At 35.2% G+C, this 26669-nt stretch overlaps 3 protein-coding genes across 6 annotated transcripts in view; all 3 read left to right on the top strand.

The window, feature by feature from the left end:
• Window positions 1-26669, top strand: part of LOC110382021 (V-type proton ATPase 116 kDa subunit a 1) — a 161964-nt gene that overhangs the window by 49579 nt on the left and 85716 nt on the right.
• LOC110382104 (putative uncharacterized protein DDB_G0282133) lies at window positions 2822-7261 on the top strand. Its single transcript, XM_021342596.3, has 4 exons — window positions 2822-3054; window positions 3785-3885; window positions 4009-6470; window positions 6925-7261. The coding sequence occupies exons 1-4, from the start codon at window positions 3022-3024 to the stop codon at window positions 6984-6986; spliced, it is 2658 nt and encodes an 885-aa protein (XP_021198271.3). The 5' UTR covers window positions 2822-3021; the 3' UTR covers window positions 6987-7261.
• LOC110382309 (uncharacterized) overlaps window positions 8353-26669 on the top strand; it is a 42466-nt gene continuing 24149 nt past the window's right edge. The window contains exons 1-2 of one of the 4 annotated variants that reach the window (XM_049838922.2): window positions 8353-8778; window positions 23953-24148. In XM_049838922.2, coding sequence (XP_049694879.1) covers window positions 23980-24148 — 169 coding nt within the window. In that variant the 5' untranslated portion in view covers window positions 8353-8778; window positions 23953-23979. The remainder of the gene's footprint in view (window positions 8779-23952; window positions 24149-26669) is intronic. The other 3 variants (XM_049838923.2, XM_021342897.3, XM_021342904.3) reach the window with 3 other exon arrangements.

Genomic DNA, 26669 nt, shown 5'->3' on the forward strand with positions numbered 1-26669 from the left:
CGAAGGCAAACGATCGCGTGGTCGTTCACCAACCAGATGGACCGATCAAGTGAAAGACTCATCGTCCTCCGAATTCTACGCGGTAGTGAGAGATGCGCTGGATCGAAACCGGTGGAGGCAGATCATCCGCTCCAGATGTTACCCCGATGCTGACCACGATCCTCAGATATGAGGGACCGACTATATATATATATATATATATTCCGAGCTGGTGTTCAGGTCGTCTACATCACTTTAATATTATAAACTGAAAAGTTCGGATGCGTGGTTACATGGATTTTCTACCTTCCTCTCGGGGTCAAACCCAGCACTCAGATTAAAACTAACCTCTATGTAAAAATAATCGAAAATACTCATTCATTCAACCGTTAAAGCTTCAACTTAAGAAGAAACATCCAAAACTCCTATTCAAATCTTTTACATTAAAACCACTTCTACATATGTAAGGATGTTTATTAGTCTCACACAAAAACAAGATTTTGATGATACTTAATTGTACAAAAGTTCCTTTTTATCCGGGTGCCGGAAGTAGTTTTCTCGAAACACGGGTAAACCCATGAAAAACAGCTGGTAGAGCATACAATCAGAGTGGGAACATCGTTGGACTAATTATGAAGCTATCATTACATCCGTTGCCTGTATGACAATTGGGCCATCTCGTTAACTGGCTATGACTAATCTTTCTCCTATACTACTGCTAATCTAGCTTCAATGTTAATGTTTGAAAATTCATATAGACTAGTCTTACCCTACTATACTGGGTACCAATACTTTACTTAGATCGACTGATCAACCCAACGCTATACCCCCCTTGATAAGACTGGTAGCCAGATATTCTGGCTTCTGATAACCCGTAACTGCCACAGATGCACAAAAAATATGTTAAAGGAAAGGTACCTATGTACTTATCTTGTTACAACAATCGTATAGATTAGCATGACAGCATACTGTATCCTTCTATCACACTATGAGGAAGATAGACTTTGATTGAACATAATACACCAGGAAGATAACATCCCCGGTAGAGATATAAAATATAGCTTGAATGAATGCTAATGGGCATTTCACAGGAATACAATAAACATTATAAATACTATACTTTATCAGCGCATCCGTCAGATTCCACTATGCGTGTCAATGCTCTCGGGAGCGCTTTCTGTGAACCATTCGCATAATATTATATTTCTTTATAGATAGATACATTCTCGTATCGTTTGTTCTGTTTCTCGCGGATTTTAATGGACATGCACGTGCTTTGTCCTAGTGGTAAAAAATACTTTTGGTAATGGTACTATTTGGCACATTTTTTCACAATTTAAAAATCTTTTATTTTTTAGAGATATTTGCAAATAAAACCATATTACCCTACCAACTGTAACGGAGAGTTCGAAAAGAGATCCCTTAGCTGAAATATCTGAAACAATTATGTTCAAGAGAAAGACTTTCAATTTTTTTGTGAATATGGTTATATTGATATTTATATGGTCATGATCATCATGATAGTGTAGGATGCATCCAAGATTATGGTTATCTTGTCATGTCAGGCAGACGAATTCACTCACGTGACTCCAGATACCATTGTTCAGTAACCACTTCGGTGAGTCTCAAGCCATAACGTACAATCTACTAGGTACCATGGCAACAGAACATATGATTATGCTTGTAATATTTTACCGATGGACCATCACCAAATGGTCTTGATAGTCCACAGATTAGAACTCCATGCTGGCTTGTAATATTTTTCGTAGCTGTATGATTTGTAGTGTGACTGTCATTGAGTAGTAACTATGAAGTCAAGGTAGTATTTAGTAAAGATTATGAATTTTCCAGTATATCACCTTACATAGATTTACCATCCAATGTAATTTAGGCAATATTTGATATTTTATTTTCTACATTTAGCATCCAATCAATCCAAAATCAAAGCACGCTAAGATATCTTCGTAGACAAATTGTTTTTGAATAACAAACTGGAAAAAGTAGGTTTTTCGCTAACATCATGTTTATTAAATCCCAAGCAAATTCTTTAATATCGTGATCCTATTTATAGACCCTATTGCCCAATAGTTCAGGAAAACTTGCGGATATAACGGTGTCCGTACGTACGTATGTAAATTCCCAATAAAGGCTAATGAATGGTAGTATGTCATTGTCGCTATTATAATAGACATTATTTTTCTAATTAGGTCCTTTTGTTATATTTACCTGTACATTATTTTTTTTATTTAGCCTATGTTGTCCAACTGCTGGGCAAAGGCCTCTCCCATAGCCTTCCATCTTTCCCCATTGGTCGCTATTTGTGGCCAGTCCTTGTGAAAGCCGTCTAGATCTTCTCTCCAGCGTTTCCTTGGTAATTTCCTGTACAATACTATGGCAAAATCCGTATTTGCTTGTTTTGTCTTGCGAGTATAGAGGTACCTTTGTCACTAACCATATTATTTTAATAGTAGGTAATACACTACATGGTTTGGGCATTACCTGAATAGTCAAGTCTAGAGTCTTATCTAAAAAAAATATTATGCGATAACCAAAAACATGTGTTTAATTTTACCCGACTGCTCAGAAGGGCTCGGGCTGTTTGTTGCTTCTAAAATAAGTTTATATAAAAGGTGCTTCTGTGTTTAATAAATACATGTTACATTGCTTAATATAAACTTCCTAAACTTTATTTTTGGAATTTAGTGTCTACTATCAATTGACTTCTAAGTATTAACCAACAAAATAGTTACCACGTATTATTATAACACCCATAGATTAACCACAGAATTATTATTTATTCCTTATGACGTAAATCAAAACCAAAATGGAAACTATGTATGTCATTACATTACATACCAACCAATGTACAGGACGCAACGTCAAGGAAACTCTTCTATTTGTCAATTAATCATACATTATATGTATCATATAAATTAAAATATAGTTATATAAAATCGACAAATATTGTGATTTTGATTCGTGATCAGTGGTTTTAGTGATAATGTGAGCGAGTGTTAAAATAGTTGCGTGAAAGTAAAAATAATGAAGCTATTTGTGATGTGTGTAATTTTTATGGTAAGTAGGAAAAGTGTCTCTTATGTTGTGTAGTAATTCTAAGGAATTATGATCAGAAATATTTATTTTTAATGTAAAAGTAACTTATTCGATCACCCTTTCATAAAAGTGCTACTTAATTCAGAGCTTGAAAAGGGACATAGACCACTTTTTATCCGACTTCAAGAGGTTCTACAGGACGTGGGAAGAATGTTAATTTGTTATGACAATTCTATATATTGAAAACTATAAAGAAATACAAGGTTTGAAGGAATAAAAGGATTTTTCTCCAATAAACCCACAGTTTGGATATGTAAATAGAATTTATTAACAATTCAGTATGCAAAAAAGTGATTATTAGGCTTATTATTTTTCCTAAAATTTTATGTCATGGATTTGATGAGCTTGACTTCATAATTTATCTAATTATGTATTTACTCCTAGAAAGAAAGTAAACTCACCATTCCTGGAAACAAACTAAATGAATACAGGTTTTTTTTTATTAAAGTGCCTCAAAGATAATCAAATGACTCAGTTACGTGCTTCAGTCATCAATCTATTATTAAATTACGAGTTCATATTATTTTAATTGGTTACAAAAAAGTGTTTACGTTATGAGTTGCTGACCCTTTTCAGATGCTCTGTGGGTGATATTATTTAAATAACAGTATGATCTAGTTACCGGTTATGAATAAGTGTTGTCCTAAACTATGTATGTATGTACATTAGATTTTTTGTTTTGGAATTGCAGAACATCTACGATTTAGAGAAATGCGACGCCAAATGCGACCAGTATTATTTGATAGTCAAAGAAAGTTCCTGTCCACGTGAAAATTTACGACCACAAAAGATGTAAGTCCTGCAATCATTTGTATTTTTAACCGTTTAACGTCATATCAACGTAAAGCTTTACTTAAGTATCTAAATAAACTCAGTAACTGTAAGTAATTTGATAAAATTCACTTATTTTTTTAGACGCGACATAGATTGGGATGAAATAACCGTTCCATGCAATTCAACAGACCCTGAAGTTATTCCTTTCAACAAGGAATGTGTTCTAGAAGTAGAATACCATGACACATCGATTGGTTGCACAAAACACGTGAAGAAAACAAACTATCAAACTCACACCACAATACCTGATGAAAGAATAACAATAACAGACAGATATAAAAATATAAGATTATTAACTACTACAAGCATGACTCCAAGAGCCGATGAAATTGAAACAGCTCATAAAAATGAAACTACAAATGAAGAGATAGACAAATCACTGTATGACGTAAATGTCATTTATATAAATGATATGGAAAACGATATGAACACTTCCCACTCCATTGCAGAAACAAATAATACACATGGTGAAGTAAACTGTGATTATGCTGAAACTATCTGTGGTGGTGAGGGCAAAACGGAAAATGGTTTAAATGAAACATTAAAAATAACAATACTTCGGGATGAAAAGAGCCCTGTCCAACCCATATTCACGGGTTACTTTTTTAATGATTCTAATACATACTTAGCTCCACCGTTCAAAGACTTCAAATCGGTAAACATAACATGTAATATTTTGAAACATTACAATTGCAATGCTAACATAGACAAAAAGTCTGTTAAAGAAGTTAACATCTATATTAAAACTAATTACGTTGAAAATAACACGGTATCTAAATATTTTAACTGCACAAATAACTTTACGAACAGAATAAATGATTCACTTGATTTAAAATGCAATAATACAGACTTTGCTGAACATAATAAATTCCCTTTACTTAATCCTCATCCTAATGTTACAACTACAGAGAAACCTGTGAATGTTACAGAACAAAAAATACTAGACAGAATACCAAATAGTACTTTGGATAATCCAATTAATATAGCAAAGTACGATTTAAATCTTATTTACTTGAATGAAGACGAAGATAATGTGTCTAACTCCACCCAACAAACTATTTCCTGTGCTTATGCTAATATTTGTAGTGACACAGACAACCCTGATATAGAAACAGCAAAATCGCTTCAAATGTCAATCAATCGAGATGATACCAGTCCAATCCAGCCAATATTTACGGGTTATTTTGATAATCATACAAAAATACAAACCGATTCACTGATCAAATACTTCAAATCTGTAACTTTAGAATGTGCAATTTTAATACGATCTTCTTGCAAGCAAAACATTGGTGACGAAACCATAAAAGATATAAATATATATTTAAAATCAAACTATGTCCAAAACAATACAATAACAAGGTATCCTAACTGCACGAAGAATTCAATGTCCTCTACTTCAAATAATACACTTAATTTTCAATGCGAAGACATTTCTTTTGCTGAACACAATCCACATATATTACTAACTCCACAATTAGTGAACAAAACAAATGAAGTGAAATCTGACAATAAAACTGATGGAAAAATCATCAGAAGGATTTGTGTCGCAGAGGAAAACGCAAATAACGAAATATATTTTGATAACTGTTCAAATGATTTACATTTCGATACTGCTATAAATGAAACCACACACCAAAAGTATCAAGGCAATGACAATAGCACAGCAACAGATAATTTTGGAAATGCTACAATAAAACCTCTTAATCCAGTGACAAACGATTATTTGATACAATTTCTCATGCCAGCAAATGACAATTGTACGAAGAACTTGGGTCAGAGTATTTATAAAGGAAAAATCATTAACTCAGGCATTAGTGGCACAAGAACACTGGGAACAGAAACTTTTGAATTACAATTATCAAATTGCACAGGAAGTAATCACACGAACAATACGCAACCCCATATACAAAATGAATTAGTAATTTTTCTACAAGAACCTGCATTAAATTCTAGTAATACAAAATTATTTAACGAATTCCTAAAAGAAGCAAAAGAAAAACAAAACATTATATTACAATGTGATCTTCTAAAGCAAAATAGCAGCACAAATACTGCTACTGACAGAAATATTCTTAAATGTCTATCCATAGATTTGAACAATCATGTTAATACAACTGACAACAAAATTACGAAAGAAGAAAAAAAAGTCCACGTAAACTCTGTAAGAAATTGTACTACATCTAAAGACGGTTGTAAAACAAATAAAAACAATGCAAATGATAAAAGAAATTGTACTGCATCTGATGTTGATTGTAAACTAAATAACACTCGTTATAAAGACAATGCAAGGAAAGAAGTCATTGACAATAAAGAAGTCAAAAAGGAAGTTAGGAATTATGCTGAAGTCAAGCCTGATTACAGCAAAGGAACCTTTAACAGAAGGACAGATATCGTCAATGGGGCTATGAAAAGCAAGAATTCTGAAGAATATAATGAAGTGGAAAAGATATTACTCATAGGACTTTCTTCTTTAGCTGGAGTTAGCATGGTGGTGGTCCTGGCCTTAAAATTCCGACGCAAGTCAGAACCAAGCGAAGAGAGTGGTGAGTTGAACAATATTAACACATATTAAACTGTATTTTATCCGTAGTGATATTGTAAATTCAGGGATATATCATATATTGACCATAGGGGTTTTGAAAGCGGTGCAATTGATTCAGTTCTGGGCTAAAACACTAATATATTAACTTGGCATTTAACTTTTGTGAAAAGCATGGGTAGAATCATTTAACTGAAACGATTATGGTTCGGTCATTTTTATCGTTAAATGGTGCAACTCAACCTTATATTTTTATAAGAAACATGAACAAATTAATAAGAACTATTTAATTTGACGAGAAATTATGAATCTTGAAGAACCTTATACTTGTTAATACAGTTACCAAGTAAAAATGGAGATACGACTGTTTCACTTCAGAAAAATTACAAAGAACATTTATATTTTTTTTATAGTACATATCCGTTATCACATTTCTGATACCTTTGTAATGTTTTCAGATTCCCCTCCTGCCTCCGCAGCACGGCAAAATGTAGCAGAAATGGATGAAACTGCATTTTGAGATCATACAATGGATTATTATTAATTGGGTGCAGTTTATGCCGATCGGGTGTATCTACCTGGATGATATGGTTGGCAACCACTGTTTTCCTCCAAAAATCGTTTTTTTTTACCGGTTTCCAAAAATGGAATTTATCTACTTGGAGATGGGTAACTGTCTAAAGTAAAAACGGTTATAAAGGTAAAAAGTGAATTATGATTAAGTCGCATAATTATTTGATTTTAATGATTTGTACATATAATGTTGTATATATATAGAAATTGTGTTATATTGCAGTTATTAAATTCATTACCTACTTCTGAAATGCATGACATTTCTAAATATAATTTTCCTATTAGCATAACCACGGCGATATTTATAGCAGTTGCATAATAAAATGTGAAAAAAAAATATAGCACAGCGGCTGACGCAGGCCACAACTCAATCAAAAGAACGTTTTTAATTACTATACTAATCCACTAGCAACCCTTACTTTACTTGCCAAGTGAAAAAACCAACCAAGGAAAGTACGCGATAGAATACTTTTTTGTAAAATTCTGCCTCCCTTGCAGCTTTCAAAATTAACCCCGAAAGTTGTGGAGATATAGAAAATTGGACTTGATCCAACTATGATTATTATACATAGTTTGTATTTATAAGTAACACAATAACCGAGTATTTTGCAAGCACCTGGCTTCACCCGATCCATCGATGTCCCCCGCGCATGCCCTGTTCAAACCACCCATTATATATAGAACTCTCATGTCAAATATAATTACGTTTTTCACACCTTATGAAGGAGGTCTGAAGAGCGGGGAGGGAGCTCAACTTATACTGGCCACTGAATCAACTTCAGACAGCTTCGACTTCGGCCGAACTCGGGAAAGATCGTGCGTTTCCGTCGCGAGTAGAACCTCCGTAGTTTTTCAGACGGTGAGGGCCCTACTTGGGAATTTTTGTTATAGTAATTGAGTGTTAAAGGTTATGTAACAAAATCTTACTGTTAGAGTACTCATATTCTTATGGTATTTCTTTCTCTATACTTAACTTAAATTCGCATGAGCTCTTAAGATACATTTTAAGTAAATAATCAAGTAGAACAGGTACAAATGCGTGCGAAAGTTTGTGTTACAAATTATTTACCACAACTTTAATGTAAAAGCAATATTTAATTATATAATTTCAATATAAAACAATAGCAAGGCATGGTCTAGATATGAATAATGGATGTCCGATCTAGGTACCTAACTTAATAGTTAAATATCTTTAAGAAAAGGCTGAGTACTCTTGACCTTGACAACGTCCCCTGTCATCACCAGCCCCTAAAAATGTATGTCACTCAATATAGTATAAAGCAATCGCCCTAGTACCTCCCTGTTGTAAGGGGTGCAACGCCCGCGCCGGCGCGCCCCGTCGATACGGCGCCGCCACACCGCCGCCCTAGCCCGAGCGGCCGAATGCACGCGCTCCGCACAACGCCGATAACTCAACATTCACACAAATAAAATCCAAAGAAAACCACCAAAATACCACAAATAAAACCAATCCATCACAAAAACCCGCGCAATTTTCCCACGAAAAAGTGAACCGCCATCTTAGAAATAGCTTTTGAAAATCGAATTTATATTCCTTTTCTTCGTGTGCCAGTGACACAATGACTGCAAGAGTGCTGTGATGTTTGAAATTGGAATTATTTTTTGGAATCAGTGTTAGTTTTATATACTTTTTTGATGGTTGACGTAATAATTTGAAGTTATCTAGGCCGCATAAATAAATTGGTGATGTGACAAGCTTCTTGCGTAACAATCCGTAGGTAAGTCGCTTCTTCTGTATTTGGGATTTACTCATAAACCTCATCGATTAGGCTTATCGAAACAGGGTCATTATTCTTGGCAAGAAATTCTATATCGGACTCATTTCTTTAACATCGCGTGGTCTGTGAAAATTAGCATACTACGAGCACATTTAATATCATTTCAATACTACAACTAAAGCCGAATTCCCTCCATATTTTCCGATCCCTATTCTTATAACTAAACTTTTCATCTCATCATTTTTCATTAGAATACTTAACATCCCCAAAGTAGGTTCTACTCACAACGCTTTTCGCAACCCCATTCGTATTACCATAATCGTAATTTAAGGATCCTGCCTGAAACCCCTGGACTGGTAAATTGAGGCAGAAAATGTTCATAAAGCTGTAAATTTTGCTGGTGTAAAGACTCCATGGTACAAACTTTTCTAGGTATATACACGATAGATACGCAACGCCTTCTTTATGGTAATGGAAAACGAAGGAGGATTTTGTTTAATTTGAAAATGGAGTAAGATTTTGTATAGATAGCGACCACATTGGGAGGGAAGATATAAGAAGCGATTTTTTTCAAGCAGTATACTATACATACATTTCAGGTTAAATAACGATAACTGAAGTTGGCTGAAAAGCAAGAAAGACAATCTATGTGTTGGCTTTTCTCGAAAAAGCAGAATTCCTGTTACTAAACTCGTTCCTTGAATTACTGATTTTGATAATGCTGGGTTTGTTTTTATGTATACCGGCGAAACAACACAACAATACCTACATATGTATATGGCTATATCTCCAATTTTTTATTATTATACTCCAACTTATTTTTGCATGCAGCCAGTGTTAAACCGGAAAACACGTTACTCCTTGGCAAGAGTAACAAACAAAAAGTAGTCCAGACCAAGACTCTAAAATATTGAATAATTAAACTAGCTGACACCAGCGGGCCTACCCCTATCATTTGGGAACTAAGTACTCCACGTTTCCGGTCAGAAATTCAAATCAGTCCGGTAGTTCTGGAGATTAGCTAGTTCTAGCAAATCAACGAAATCTTAGGTTCATAATATTAGTTGAGACATCAAAAGACTGTAGTAGTAGAATACTGTAGAAGTCCTGTAGTATGTTCCACTTATAACATTCATTTTTGATGCACCAGACCTCTAAGATAACAACGCCCACAGTGTAAAAACATTCCGTACTTCAAAGCAGCGTGAATACCAGTAGACTCACATAACTGCATACTTGTGTAAGTATGAGTGCTCACACGAAGTAGTTGAGTTGTTCGCGCGTATCAACACACGCTTGACATAACTTTGTAGCAACTGTGCACTTTCATGAAGCTTGGAGAACTTGGAATATAAACATATGGTGAGAGAATGATATGACGGTAAACATTTTGAATATCAGTTGCGTGGGTCGATCGATCATAAGGGTAAGCAACGATTGGCGAAGTTCGTCTGTGGATGGGTCACCATCCATGTCCTGATGAGTTTCTCTGTGTGAGCACTAAGTGGATCCCATGGGTCATCCTCGACATCCATAGAAACTCTTTAACTATCGGGTAGTCAGAAGCCCAAAATATGATGCGATTCTGATAGCTGATAGTATTACTACTAATCAGTTCTCGTGACATCATGAAACAAGTTAATATAACAGTTGGGATTGTCCTTTACGTATTAATTCATAATTAATTTTCCCTTTTGTGGCTTTTACACAAAATGGAGCTACAAATAGCAATAACTCCATAAACGCACAGCTGCCTAACATTTCAGGGAAAAACAAGTGCACGTGCACTTGCACCTACACTTTACCAAATATGACACTGATGAACGTATATCATTTATCCTCATTTCCATATTGAAAAACCTTATACTCTTTTCACTACCTAAAAATTACCAGGAAAAAAATACATTTAAAATTCCAGGTGTTATAAATCTTGCGCCGTCATTCAGACGTTGTGGGAACATCAATCTAGGCATACTTTTGTTTGCGCCTAGAACTTATCGATCCATCCCTTTGTTGCAACTGAAGGGTAGGAACAAATTCAATTGTTACTGCGGATCCCTTTTCCGGTTTCCCTATTGTAACCTAATTATGGTAGAAATGGTGGGAGGATTTGGCTGTGGCTATCAACAGTATTTAGATATGGCATTTTATGGTAATGTTATGTTGTCAATGCTAAGTTTGATTGTTTGTTACGCTTTCGAGCATAGAACTGAACCGATTTATATGGTGTTACCGAAATCTCTAACCTTAAAATATGCTTGCGATATGAGTTGACACTGGTATAGTAGTGAATATCGATATAGACCTAGTAAATAAAACAGGTGGTTATAACAAATGTTTATTTCATACGTAGGCGAATCTATATAAATTGAAAGGAAATATAGAACTGTAATAGGTATGAGTAGGTAGTATCTACTAGCTAATGTTATGTCATATTAAACCCTTTTGGGAATTCAGGGATTAAAATGGCATATACCTACCTTGTGTAAACTGTGACTGAATAACTATGCGTACCTTTGTGGCTTTCCGAGAATTCATTTTGTAACTAGCTTACTAGCTTCCGCCCACGGTATTATTCGCATGCCAGGGGAACTATTCCCATTATCTGAATAAAAACCTATGTATTTTCCTAGGCTCCAGATCTAAACTAAGTATCTGTGTAGGATATAGTCGTTTTGGAAGGTGAAAGCACGACAGAAAGTCATTGTTGTTTCTACATATCCTCTCTCTCTTTTTTTCTTTCTAACTATCAAGGTTCTCTTTTAGAACTCACATTTCTCAGTAACCTGAACGAAAATTATGGATTCTGGGAAGTAATATAGGTATCCCTATCCCATACATAAAAGGCATTCTATACCCGTTATTGACCATAATTTAATTAAAACATTGCATTAACATAATTTCAATTAATTGGTGATCCGGAGTTCGTTATCAATAACTTAATTAATTACCGCTGCTTGTTCATTTAATGAAGGCTTTTTGTTTTAATGCAAGAGTAATTAAAATTCGCAGAATACTTACTCTATATCTACTTATTTAATCAATCTCTTGTCGCGCTAAATACCAACACATAGTGGTTTGAAATCCTTTCAAAATAGATTTTATTTGATTTCACAAATCATCACAAATGTGAGATATATCAGGTTCGAAGACGGTAGGTGAAAGGTGATTAGGTATCATATTCATTCCTCTACCTGAACTCTCAATTTACTATTTGTTGTCTGCGCAACATGTCTTCTTCTTCCATAACTCATAACTAATAACTCAACACCTGAAGAGATCTCTCAAGCAACTCTCTTTGCAGCCATATTTTCTATGGTAAGTTAAAAAGTACCTAACACTACGGACCTACGTGGGGTCCAGGAAAACACTGCTCGGCAAATGTATCATGGCCATCGGTGACAGGAAAATTTTGTGACAGGGACAGGATAATGATAAAACTTTTAATGGTATAAATGAGGATTTATCACACAATGTTTATTACAAATTAAGTTGTGGCTAATTAATGACACGCACACAGCACATCGTTGAATTGATTTCAAACAGAGATGATCCTGGTTTTGATAGACGAGACCTAACAGTATGGTCAGGTAAACATGACGTAAAGAAATTATGCGATCATCAAAAAAAAATTGAAGAATAACTGGTATGGTTACGTCTTCTTCCCTATGAAATTGATCTTTTACCATTTTTAGTTACTTCAAAATAGGAATATTCTAAAACAAAAAGACCAATACTGCTGCCATAAAATATATAAAAAAGTCTACCATCCCAGGTCCAATAAGAGCCGACAAGGTAAATATATTGGAGGTTGCATCCTCACTTTCAGGTAGCCTTGCAGCCACATTGCATTTCCTTCAGCAAACATCCACCCTGACATAAATACGTACTGATAAAAATAACTTGTATACTAGCCGTTTTAGCGCGGTTTCACCCGCGTCCTGTGGGAACTACTGCCCTTACCGGGATAAAATATAACAAAAATTACTCGGGAAGAGTGTAGCTTTCCAATAGTGAAAGAATTTTTAAAATAGGTCAAGTAGTTTTTGAGTTTATCCGTTATAAACAAAAATGCAAATTTTTCCTCTTTATAATACTAGTGTAGATACATAGATATACATTTCCACTTCCCAACAAAACTTTAAACAATTATATTGTTACCGCAAACAGGCCAACAAAAGGCTGAAGTACTTTCATACCTTTTCATTCAAAACTTGTTTAAAGCAAGCGAGAAAAACGCTCTATTATACTGGAGCATTTTTCGCGTTTCACCCGTCAAATGTGTGTAGTACTTATAGAAGTGGGCATTTCATAAAATGGCCACCATTTGACTGCAGATATACTGCGCCACTCGCACTGCAGAACTGCAATTTATTCTAAAATAAATACTCAAAAGTCGTTTTAGAATATTTATTTTTATTTTTGTGTGCTAAGTCAATGAGTTGTGAATATTGGTGCAGTTTGTTACATAGCTTTGGCATTGCTCTTGATTCTGGTTTATGGGTATATGCTTGTTTTTTAACAATTTATTTCTCCAATTCAATCCTAGATTTATCAATAACGTTTTTGTGCTTAGCTTTTATTACTTAATCACACAACAATAGATAGAACCTACCTTTTATTGTTTTGTTAGCTGAATGGAATTCTGAAACTGAATCAGAATAAAATACCTACGAAAAAATAATCAAAATAGTAAAATTACTTTATTAACTCCGTGTAATATATTATATATTCGTCCCACAACCTGTACGAACACAATATATGTATACTCGTATATGTATGTATAGCGAGTAGACAACACTTCGTGACTGAACATAATGAGAGTCAGAGCCCTGTGTGTTCAGTATCAAATATATTGTTTGTGATATCAATATATCGTATCAAGAGGAACAGTGATCCGGCTACTGTCAAGTCTCGGGTTCTTGCATTACAAATCGTTTTAAATTAAGGTTTTTAAACATAATACCACGAAAACACAGTCTTTTAAGTATTAGTAATATTTCAATACACATCTTCTTAAGAAAACAAATTGTTTGACAAAATTGTTAGAAAAAAATACACCCAGAATTACTGCCATTGCAAAGAAAATCTTCATCTAGCAGCTTATAGGTAAAAGTATGACGATCAATTCGTCTGCTCTGCTGGGTAAAGGCTTGTTCCTTAACCTTACAGCTCGTTGCTTATCACAACTTACCTGGATCTTCGTCACGAGCCACGTACAATTGTCACCCTAGTGACAGCCTATATGTCTTCTAACCACAACCTCAAAAGACAAAGGTGAGGACCACATCACTCTGCAACCATCTATAACCAAAACTATTAAACATTCCTAAGGTCCTCCACCAGCCGTATTCACCGTCACAGTCACATTAATCAAAGTCAAGTGTTATTACTAGCTTGCTTGAACATACGACCGGCTTCCACCACAATATGACAGATCTCGCTATACTGGTTATGTTGGTACGTGTAAAGCAACCATCGTAACTTGGTCCATAGTGATTTAGCGGTTTTCATACTTAAGGTTAGGGGTTGAAAATTGCTGGAATGTTTTATAAAGAGCTGTTGCTATGATAGTGGGGTTTTAATTGTGTGAAAGATTTTTTTATGTTAGTGCTTGCCTACTGCTGTGTAGGGTTTTAAGTTGAAGATGGATTTTATGAGCAAAAATATCACAGTCATTATAATAAATATTTATGTGTGCAGTTTTATTGACTTAAACATCAGATAAAATGTACAATTGTTTTCGGTATGTGTTGTGATTAAAAACACACATCTCTATCCTTAAAAGCTGAACTGATTAAAAGCTGAACTGATTATAAAAATACTAGAAACTTTTCCCCGCTTTTCAAATCCACAAAACAGTACAGAAAACGTTATATTAACTGCAGATATTGAGAATATTTTAAAACAGTCTTCTGTTTTCTGATATTATATGAAGTGCATTGTCTGTCGCGCTCATCTAAAATGCATTGGTTTTGACGCCGGCACGGAATAAAGATATAGCCTTATACATTCCGTTTCTGAGTATCTACTTTTCTTGTAATAAATCAAAGTCTGGCCGTTAGATACGATATGTTCATGGGTGATAACTAGGATCGGCCATTTTTACTTTAATTTTTTATGCATTTTTTTAGGTACATTTGCTATAGAATCAGATAATTATGATCAAATAATTTATTGAAGTTCTTCAAACCTAACAGACAGACATCCGTTGCTGGGGAGTTTTTACATCACTTCTTCCCAGCAAAAGCATATAGGAACCGGTTTTCCAAGTCCGACTTTTTCAAGTTTTGACGTTCAAAAAATACTGTTTTTCAGCACATTTTTAAACCTTACCTAAAATTGCATGACATTTAATAACAACTGCCAATATGTGGGTGAATTTTCCCAGACACTACTTACATCCACAACTTGTAAATAACATTATGAATGTGAAAGTACATTTTTTACCTACGCTTTCACGGTTACATGAAGAACATGTGCTGTAGATATAGGTCCTTGAAGACGAGTATGATCTACTTATTATCCGTGCATAAAAAATAAACGTGAAACATCAGAGAAGGTAATACGCCTACATACAGTTCACACCAAAAAGTTAGGTATGTAGTAATGAGTTCACTCAGATGGTAAATACTGCGAATGAGCGAGGCATCTGACAAACTTCAGAAGCTAAACTCATATAACCATAACTGTATAGACACACGATATTAATATTTTACATTCCTCTCAACCTTATTTAACAACTAGTTCGGTTATATCGCGTTTCCAGGAGAATTCTTCAAATGTCCGGATAAAAACTATCCTATGTTCTTTCTCAAGGTCAATTCTATCTCTGTTCCAAATTTTATTAAAAGCAGTTCAGTGGTTTAGACGTGAAAGCTTAACAGACAGACAGAGTTACTTTCGTAACTCTAAGTAAGTAGGGATTTCCATCACAGGCCTATCTACATAAAATTACGCCAATATTACAAGCTATTTAAGTCCGATAAAAAGGCATAAACCGTGAGATTCGAAGGCGATTGTCGTAAAGTAAGGCGAGGTGAACTGTTCGTACATCGCCATGGACATTAATCATTAAAGGCGATAAAATGCGCTAGTGAGCGATTTTAGTTTGCTTACTTATAAATGTATATTTTTGTATACAATGTATTTTTGCTGGGTATAGTAATTTATAATATGTTGGCTGATATTTCATATATGTAGGACTGTTTCTGCCTTTTTGCATAGTTGAATTTATTCGTTTTCCAATAATGATGATGAAAATTGTATGCAAAAAATATCTAAAAACGATTACTTTTCATAAATTATCTTATATTAGAGCTAGGATCCGATAAAAAATCATAAACCGTGCGATTTGAAGGCGATTGTCGTAAAGTAAGGCGAGGTGAACTGTTCGTACATCGACATGGACATTAATCATTGTGGGCGATAAAATGCCCATGCGTTCCGTTATTCACGCTAGAGTCGTGAGCGATTTCTATTAGCTTGACTGTACATTATTACGTACAATTTATTTTTGCTGCGTATATTAATTGTTATAATGTAGGCTGATTTATATAGATATTTAGTGTGTGACATTTTGTATATGGGAAATTAATAGTCTTTCACTGATAAAAAGCCGTAATTCTTATGTTAAAATTACCTACTTTGTGTCTTAAATTAGAGCTTTAAATCCGATATTATTAGCTTTCAGTACTTCATCAGAATGTTCTCATTGATTATTTTGATTGAACAAACAAAATAGTTTTGCAACTGAATTTGTTGAGAGTAAACATTTGATCAACACCTTTATACAAACAAGCCGCAACTTATTATTGGCATCAATAAAACAGCCACAATTATATACAATTTGTAAAATATAAATTCGTCGAAACCAACCCCTTTGCTACGGCCTACGAATACTTGTAGCGTACATTACTACGTCAGTGCTACGCGGCGACTACGCGTCTGCAAGCGTAGCATCCAATTTATTTTAGTATGATTGGAAGCTAAAATACATTCTCTTCGGCCACAATTTGAGACAAAAAACAACCACATAATACAAGGCAATCTAAACCTATTCCTAGGCGAAATTAGGTTTATTTTTGAGCGTAGTCTGTCTAATCCAATCCAAAGCTATAAAAAGTGAAGGAAAGCGTCGCGCTAATTGGAGAGAATCTTAAATAAACGTTTTCTTTGCACCTGCATCGCTTGAGAATATAAAATGTTGTTCGGTTTGTACTGTGGAGTTGTGGAGGTCGGTTTTATGCTGCAGAAAGAAGGCTAAAGCTTAAGGTTGGTTGTTATACAAACTTACTTTGTATGGAAACTTTGGGTGTTTCGGCTCATCAATCAACGTAGATAAAATTTGGATTGGGGTCGGTGTGAATTTTCTGGTCCCTAGAATTCTTTTTTTTTTTTTTGGTTTGGTTTTGGTTTTTGTTTTTGGTACAGTGTGAGTCTCAGTAACTAAACTTATGTATACTAAACCACTTAAATACGTTCTGGAGCCATTTGTGGCCGCGGTAACACGATTGCGCAACCCCAACAAGCTTAGGCGCCTTAATAGTAGTGCTAATACTTTGCTTAGGGTAACATAATGCTATACTAGTTGCCAAAAGGCTTGTTTTAGTTCAGCTATTGAATATCTACATTGTCCCTAGGAATTTTTAAAAAATAAATAAATCATTTATTAACTTCATTTGTACATCATTTTAAAATAAATTGCTTAATTCTAAATCAGCACTTAGGATATATAATTTGCCTGAACTAGGTAAAACCTGTGCTTCAGGCTTAAAAGTGCTTACACATTCATATCTAGAGTTACAAGCTATAATCACTGTTAACTTCCCAAAATTCAATAGTTAGCTCATTAAACTTTCAAACGTTCCCTTATAGATTCATTACAGATCCACCTCTGCTTAACCCTGTGAAAAAAAAGTCCTGAAGTTATTTCTGAACAAATGTTTACACACGATAGCAACGGGTGGTATCGCGTGTCGCGATCGAATGAGATTACTAATTGTTATACACCACACTTTAATTAACTACATGCCTCGTTATTATTGTACGTATAATTCTCTTTTATTAATGCTTTCATTAAATATTCAATGGTTTTTACTAACAAGTCCGGTGCTATGAAGGTTTTTGGAGTGAATTTGATGGCCTGTAAGGAATGATTTGTGTTTTTGACTGTGCTGGCTCAACTTCGTCCAGATCGGAGATGCTGATGATGAGACAGATGAGAACAGCTCTATATAAAAATCTTCAGTTTTAAAACCATTGCGTTGCGTACGAATAATTCTTAATACATGTCCTCTTAATTGCATCCTTGATGACCACGGCATATTCCTTTTTTTGCTGAAAATTTTTGACGCACATTTGTTCACAAACAGATTTGTTAGAATCTAGTCATCAAAATGTCTACTGTACTTACTACTAGTCAATAACATTGCAATCACAACACATATGAACACACTTGACACGTGCGATGTCGAACAGAAGGGAACCGACACACGTTACCGACTGCGCCGTCTCATTTCCGGACAAGAAACTACACAGTTTCTTCCACTATAACATGAAGTAGAAAGTTATAGGTATGTTCTTCTAGTATATTCTTTAAAGAAAAGGAAGCTTGAGATTTTTATTTAAAAGTTGCGAGTTCGTTCGATTCCAGACCAATCTGTCGGGCATGTAAATACCTATCTACCAATTTCTCTTTTAATATTTCACAATAGGCTTTATAAGTATATCTCGGACACCAACCGCTGCTTCAAGTTGAAGGAAAACATCTCAAGGAAATCTGGACTATAAAGTTAGATATGAATTGAACTTGAACAAGCGTATAAATCCTGTACCTGTAAATTTTTGATCCTTCGTTAAAGCCAGTGGTCAAAAAGTGCACATACCCATAAGAAAGTTAATGATGGCTCGATCTTGTATCGATGCTTTACACACATACAAAGGGGACTATCGGAAATAAAAATCTTGACAGTATAACCGTGCGCTACGTACACTCGTTATAGAGGTAGAACTTAATCAGGAGTGTACGGAAAAAGATGACCCAAAAAAGCTAAAAATAACTTTATTACGAAGGCATATTTCTGTTAGAAATTACTGATATCGAAACTTATTGATTACCTACTGAAGGAAGATAGTCTTATGTATGTATGATGTATGAATATTGCCTCTGGGAGGTATGGTAGCGTCTGGAGGGATAAAGTATATTTACTGAAAATCACATAGGTACTTACTTGATACTCCATATTTGCGATTCACAACGAAATTTTAAATGCGAATGTTGGCAATTAATCTTCTTGTAGCATACTCCTGCAATAGGTTTTGTAAAGTGTTCATTTGTTTACATAAACTTGCAATTAATAAACCCATGTAAATAAACGACATACTACATAGCATATGTATAGTGTACGTATGTGTATAGAACCTATAGGGATCAGGTCAGGAACCCCACTTTAATACGTTTACGACTTAATCAATTAGTCGCCGAAACATATGTCAATGTACGTGTAACTATACCGTTGGGATACTACGATACTACACAGCCAAAAAACGTCGATTCAATTAAAATTAATTAAGAAATATAGATGTTTTAAAAAACTCACGAACGGGAGTGGATCCATACAATGTTATTTTACACCCACAAGTATTAGCTCATCCGCTTTCTATACTAATATTATAAAGAGGAAAACTTTGTTTGCTTGTTATGGATAAACTCAAAAACTGCTTAACTGATTTCAAAAATTCTTTCACCATTATTATCTGCGAGTAACATAGGCTATATTTTATCCCGATACGGGCAGGAGTTCCCATGAGACGCAGGAAAGTTGTAAGATAAAACAGTACTAATGACACATTATCGCATAATTATTTATACTTACGTACACAATAAGGAAACTCGCTCAAAAAGCAAATCAATAGGTTTGACTCACCTGCCGAATTGGGCCTACAACACAAAGTGACTACGTCATCGATGACGTCACGGTCCCCTGGGCGCGTCAGTCAACCGTGCACTGCTGTCAGCGCGTCGGGCAGCGGGCAGCGTCGGGCAGCCCGGTAGTACTTTGTCGATGACGTGCGATAACCAATTGCATTGACTGGTTAACTTTGTTGGTCAGTGGTATACAGTTGAGAATATAATACATATGTATGTATGTATCGCTTGATGTGATGCGGTGTTGTATTTTGTTATTTAACAAGGAAGTGAGGGTTTTTATTTTTTACAGAAAATTAGGTAGTTTTCATATTTGTTGAGTTTTATTTCATTTAAATGACTGTCCGTCGATGTAACGTTATTTATACCTTTGGATTTACCAGCATACATGTCGCCTTTATGTGTGCCTTTTAGGCGTATAAATGATCAGTTAAAAAATCATTGTAATATTTAAGGGATGAATGAAAGAAAAAGGTAAAGATACATGGACAGGTGATGAAGACATGAGAATAATTATAATCTTTAAAATTCATACGGAATTTTAACAATCTCATTCCCCAACCCTTCGTAAAAAACATTGAAAAAGAAACAAATAACGAACAGACGACAGCACAAAGACCTGCCTCAATCGGTCATAGATTTTCAACCTTATCATTAGTGTAAGGTTAATGATCCATTGGTACAGTTTGACAGATTCGGGTAAGTTGACCTGCTGGCGTCTGTACACAACTAACATACCTACCTTCAATAAATCGATACTGGTCTCTGCTGACAATGTAAACGAGTCCACGACCGCACAGTTTGTGTAGAGCGTCAGACTTTAATGGATGCCAATATAAACATGCCGCTTGAAGCCACCACCTTACTTTGATTGATACTTTTTTAAAGTTATTTTTACCTTAGTGGGTCATTTTGGGAACACTTTTATTATGCGTACCAACAGATAAGAAGTGGAACAACCTGCCTGAGTCAGTGTTTCCTGGTAACTACAATGTTTGAGTCTTCAAGAGTAACCTAGTCAGGGTACCTAAGTTCTAGGCGAAGATGCACCAGTTTCGGCCAAAAAATTGTCTTAAAATGGTGATTGTGAAAATCAAAAGTTTAAGCATAGTAATCTGTGGTTCAAGTCAGCAAACTCTGGTACTCCCTCCCGCTACGGTACGGGTTATTTTATGATTTCCCATTTCAAAAAAAATATAGCTTATAAATCAAAATATAGGTTTATATTTTATCAGAGTTCGGGATTTAGTTCCCTAGAGGCGCTGGCGAAACTGCTGGAACCTATTTTTTTTTTGACAGATAAACCCTTTTAGTTTCGATATTAGGAATAGATGACGGATCATTGGTAGATCGGTATTGATATACGGCAGCTAACCCTCACAGGTCAGTCGCCCCCACGGGAGTACGGGCGTGACGGGTATTCATCATTTATTTACTGACCGAAGCGAATATATGGGACGTCTTCTTTCTGTTTATTAATAGAAAAGGTATTGAATATAACCTGTATGACGTATTTGAAATAAAGCTATTTTTATTTGCAACAAAAGTATATAAATACAATTTTACGATGCAACATTGCCCAGTAATTAGCCATGCTCGTAATTATAGTTTTATTAAATAGCACTATCCGCAATTGATGTGACTGATAACTGCAATCGAATCAATAACATTTCTATTAATTTTCCTCTATAAATTAATACAATCACGACACAAAACCAACCTCAGTAGATATTTTAACGTTATCATCAAATTTCGAATAAAGAGACCCAATGAATATTATCTCGATGCCACAAGAGTAGAAAAAAAAATAATCAGAGAGGACGTAAAGGGTCGCAGGAGATATCATATTTAAATTGTCAATTTGTAACCGACAATACGATTGTGCCCCAACCCCGGGATGAAAGCCGAAAGCACCCCGGCTTCCTTTTGCAAACGTAACAATAACGATTTTCCTGTTTTTCTTTACTGAGAACCCTGCGGTATTTAAAATGTTTATTTCTGTTTAATCTGTACGGTTTTTTGTAAATACCTACCAGTTTACTTACAATTACTTAGCGAGGTTATTTTTTCAACGCGGACGCACAAAAGTTTCAGAAGTCTGCTAAAGAATAATGTGGCTTTATTTTGGCAAAATAATTTTTAAAATTACATCCAAAGGTTCTACCAGTAACATTATGGACGTTTTCTCTTGATACGAACAAATAATTTTCATAAAAGTTTTGATTTTGAAACGAGCAATTACCGACTGTACCTACATGTTTTTTTATTCGCCAGGTTGATTCACTCCAAACATTTTTCGTATAGTTTTGTACCCTAAAAAAAATGTTCAGCCCCAAACTACAGGCTGATGTCAAACTTTCCGCCGGCTATCTGTCAAAAAAACGCCCAAAACAAATTGTTGAACAGCTCACGCCAACCTGTTGGATGTTGAGGGTTACGAACTAATGTTATTTATGATTTTTTGTTTATTTGTACTGTTTGAATTCATAAATAAATCAATAAAACATCATTTATATGATTTATTGATATAAAATAAAAAATAATTTGGCAAAAATATAAATTATAAAGCAGAACCTACTTATATTAAGTAATAGCTTTAGTAACCATAAAAGATAAATAAATGCCTTAAATCAATATAGGTAAATTGCTGAAAATGTAGTAAAACTATCCTATTCGCTTTCTGTATGTTACACCCTCTCTTTTAAAACCACAAACATTTCTGAAACTAATTCACCCTGTACATTCGAACATGCGTGATCAACGGTTGTATGTCAGCAACAAAACTATAAAATTATAATTGTTACCAACAGTTAATGTTCAGGGTAGCTTTCCGTTACAGCTACAACTAATATTACTATTACACACGTTATCAATTAAAACGTTTACTATTTCAATTCATGTTTCGATAAAAATAGTTGTTGAATAATTATTACGACTTTGGCATCCATAATAGATATCGATTTTACTAATCATTTACACAGATTTAGTACCTAATAGCGCTTATCTCAGGAACCAGTGTACCTTTCGAAGAAGGCTACAGGCTACTCTTTATTCGGGTGCTCGAAGTAGTTCCCACGGGATTTGGGTGCAACCAGAAGCTAGGATGAAAAACGTTTTCAATTCGTCCCTTTCCAGTATTGAAGGTTAAATGTTTTGCGTTCCGTAATAATATCCCTTTATAAATTATTCTAAGTATTACATGTTATATTCCACTGGGAATCTAACTGCCAATAACGTCACTCTTACCCAAATATAGAAGTTCACTTTTAACATTTACTACCTCTTTCCAATAAACGATGAATAGACAAAAACAATGATAAAATGCTGCAAGTTTAACGCTCATGTTTCATATGAATTCTGTAGTTTTCCGGCTCCATGCCAACTTTTAAACGTCTGTGAATTGGACAGGTGTCAGAAACTCGTGAGTAACCATAACACGTGGCGTAGTATTTTACAATATTATGACGTCACTAGCGTTATAAGTTATAATCTATGGAACAAAGACTCTGTAATGAAAAACGTACAGTCTTTAGTTATCTCGAATCAATCAATTTTAATAGTCTTAACAATGCCATAATAGGGTAATAAGGGTTAATTTCGAAAAACGTCCTGTAAAGTTTTCCAGTTCTTTATGTTCTAATTTAAGCGTTTCATGTACTTTAGATCACATAAAATAATAAATCAATTCAACCTGAAATCAACTTACATCTCGACCTCATAAAAATACGGGTCTCTGACTGCTTTATTGAACTTGTAGAAATAAAATAAATATTATCTTATGCTGTATTTCGGTAAAAGTATTTTATTTCTTGGAAATAAGGAACAAGTCGAATCAATATGGAAATAGGGCACGGTTGATTGGTTTTCTCTCATTCGTTTTTCTTCCCCACGAACTGAACAAGAAACAATTATGTATACTAATTTATGGTTGGCTGTGTTCTTCTAAGACTGACCTAAGAGATATTAGTTTACGAAAACATTTAACATTGATCAACATAATTTTACAAATGAAACATATGCTTACGTGCATTACTCACGCCTCATAATAATATTCCTAAAGTTCATGGCAAAGTGGCCATTTCAATTATAATTAATTAAAAGTAATCCAGTCTAGTTTGAAAGTCATCATCAAAAGCAGTCCAAACACAGCCTCTCTACACCTTGTGTCTCCCCTCGTAAATTCTCCGCTTCATCCACGGTTCAAATGAGACCGATGCCATAAACTGCAACTTTCACATCCTTAGGTCGGTACGTCGCGCGGTGATGTCGTCATGGAGGTGGTGTTGCCGCTGGCGGTGGTCTGCGTCCTGGTGAGCGCAGCCCCCAACGCGACGCGCGCGCGCCGCCCCGACGACCTGCCCGACGAGCCAGTGCTGCCTGAAGATGATGATGAATTGCACAGATTGGAGTACTACGATGAGGAGCGGATTAATATATCAGGTCAGTGACAGTATTTACAATATACTTAGGTAGACTAAAGATACAGTAAGCAGAGTATTAGGTAAACCATAGAGAGAGAGAGAGCAAAGACCAGAAGAAATTGGTGTCCTTGAACGGGGAAAAAATGCTGTAAGTTTTTTAACTTTGAAATCGTAAAATATGCTGTTAATTTGTCGTATGTGTCAATAGAAAAAAATTATGTGTTGAAATGTTGGGGACATGTTGTGTTTTCAAAATATTTCAAAATTCATTTGGATAGTTTCCTTTCATACTAAAGATTGTGTAGCTATCCTATTTCCAAGGCACCCAACTATTACACGTGACAGTACCCGAACATCCGTAAACAGACACAATCGTAAATAATAGCAGGAGGCCTTATCGTGACACGTGTCAGGATATAGGAAGTACGCTCTCTATTTATTACACTTACGTTTTTGTCGGAACATAGCAAAATAGTTATTATGTTCTTTACGCTCTTTAGGTATCTGAAAATTCTATTTACGAAGTTCATAACTCATACAGAGAATACCTACAAACTTTGTCATTCTCCGTATTTCGAAAACAGACAAACTTACATCATCAACAACAATAAAATATTAAACGTTAAACATTCCGCGCAACTTAGTCTTACTCACGTAACTTACAACTTAACTGTATGCCAAGTTAATCCGTTTAGTGCAAGTCAAAACAATAGTGCGACGCGTAATGGAGTCAAATGCAGTTTAGTGTTAGACTAGCGCTGAGCTCTTTATTGCTGTTTGTAGGCTCTTGTAAGGCTTCGCTTTAGCTTAGAACTTTTATAACGTAGGTTAGTACGACCTTCACCGAAATTAGGCTCGGAACGTTGTTTATAGAAGATTAGTTAGAGGAACTATTTAGGAGGAATGATAGTGTAAAGATTGTAGATTTTTAGGACTCCAACATTTACTTCAGCATTTTTTTTAATATATTGTATGAATATTCATGCCCAACTTTGAACAAACTCCACGCTTTTCTACTCCGGAATACTTTATTGTACGTTCACATGTTAACAATATTTTGTTGCATATCGCATGCATTGTCAACAACAGAAAGCGAAAAAAGGTATTCAAAGCGAAAACTTGTGTCTGCAATTCATATAAAACAATAAAACGGAAATAAACGTCGTACGACACTTCGCGTAAAGCCGGGCTCCGGGCAGAAATGTGAAACTTTGCAATGATAGCCAGACGAGACATTTGGGCTATGCAGCTGTACTTCAGAAGCCACGATGAAGAGAAACTCAATAACCTAACTTGTTTCAAGTTTTTTAATAAAAAGGAACTGCTTTAACGAAGCAAATAGAAAACAAAACTTGAAGCGGTTACTTTTCGACACGTATGTCTTAAAGCTGAATGTTTTAAGACTATACTGACAAGCCAGAAACCACTCCAGTTTACTTTTGTAAAATCTGTAAAGTAGAGAGGTTGGCATGATTGGGAATACATGACATGTCCAGAAAAAAACCTAATATACACTGCACATATTTTATGTTACTCCGATCCTAATCATTTAATTAAACCCAACATACCTTAAATCGAATGCAAGCACCTTCTTTACTGCATACCCAGCCGAAACAAAAGCTATCATTATCTACCGAATTACCACATATTGTTCGGAGCCGACCTTCGTTGTCTCCCCACTTAGTGGAGCTCCAGACATTATGCAAGGGAGCTGGCAGCCAGCCAGCTACGGACAAACAGCCTTCCAATAATGTATAATGAAATTGCTGAATTGATGCGACCCCGCCCTCTCCAACCGCTGTGGTATATTCTGATCGATTGTTTTCGGAGTTCTTGGTCGTTTTATTCAAATATTTAAAGCTATTTGAGAAAAACACGCCAGCGTTTTCTCCCGCGTCATGTCATTTCCTCGATGAGTGTATAGCAACGAAATGTATTTTTTATTGGAACTGCAGACACCTAAACTTGACGCATTCAAATGCACGAACATATCAACTCTTTATGATATAAAATATGGCGCCGACTTCATGAAGAAAGCAGTGCAGACCCTATACACGCTTTTGCACTATATCTTTAAAAAGCACCAACCATTAACGGACTATTAACTGCTTCCCAGGTAGATAAAAGCACTTTTCATGCAGTGAATCGAATCAAGCTATAAATAAAGAAGTCGTTACAAACCAACACCTTTCTCTTGTAAAAGTTCCAGTTTATCTGCGAACGGATGAGGAAACACGTCTTCACGAATCGCATACTGATGTATCGGCTGCATAATTCATAATGCGCGGGAACTATGAATAATTCCAATGTAAACCGTTCGGTCCAATTGCTCCAGACTTAGCTTGGTGCAGCTGGCTTTTGGCAAACCCGGCAGCAGGTTAAATTTTGCACTGTTACTATCCTATATGATAAGGTCCTAATTCTATTTTCGCTAGATTGAAAATACACAAAGTCTCGCCAAGTTCCAGATTAAAGATATAAACTAAAGGGTTCAATGAACTAACAAATATTGCTATTTTTATGTGTAGTCAACGGACGGG

The sequence above is a fragment of the Helicoverpa armigera genome, chromosome 12 (assembly GCF_030705265.1).
Source record: "Helicoverpa armigera isolate CAAS_96S chromosome 12, ASM3070526v1, whole genome shotgun sequence".
Taxonomy (NCBI): Eukaryota; Metazoa; Arthropoda; class Insecta; order Lepidoptera; family Noctuidae; genus Helicoverpa; species Helicoverpa armigera.

Coding starts and splice junctions, on each gene's coding strand:
- LOC110382104 (XM_021342596.3), top strand. CDS start 3,022: ATGAAGCTATTTGTGATGTGTGTAATTTTTATG. Junction 3,886..4,008: donor AATTTACGACCACAAAAGAT/GTAAGTCCTGCA, acceptor TTATTTTTTTAG/ACGCGACATAGATTGGGATG. Junction 6,471..6,924: donor AGAACCAAGCGAAGAGAGTG/GTGAGTTGAACA, acceptor TAATGTTTTCAG/ATTCCCCTCCTGCCTCCGCA.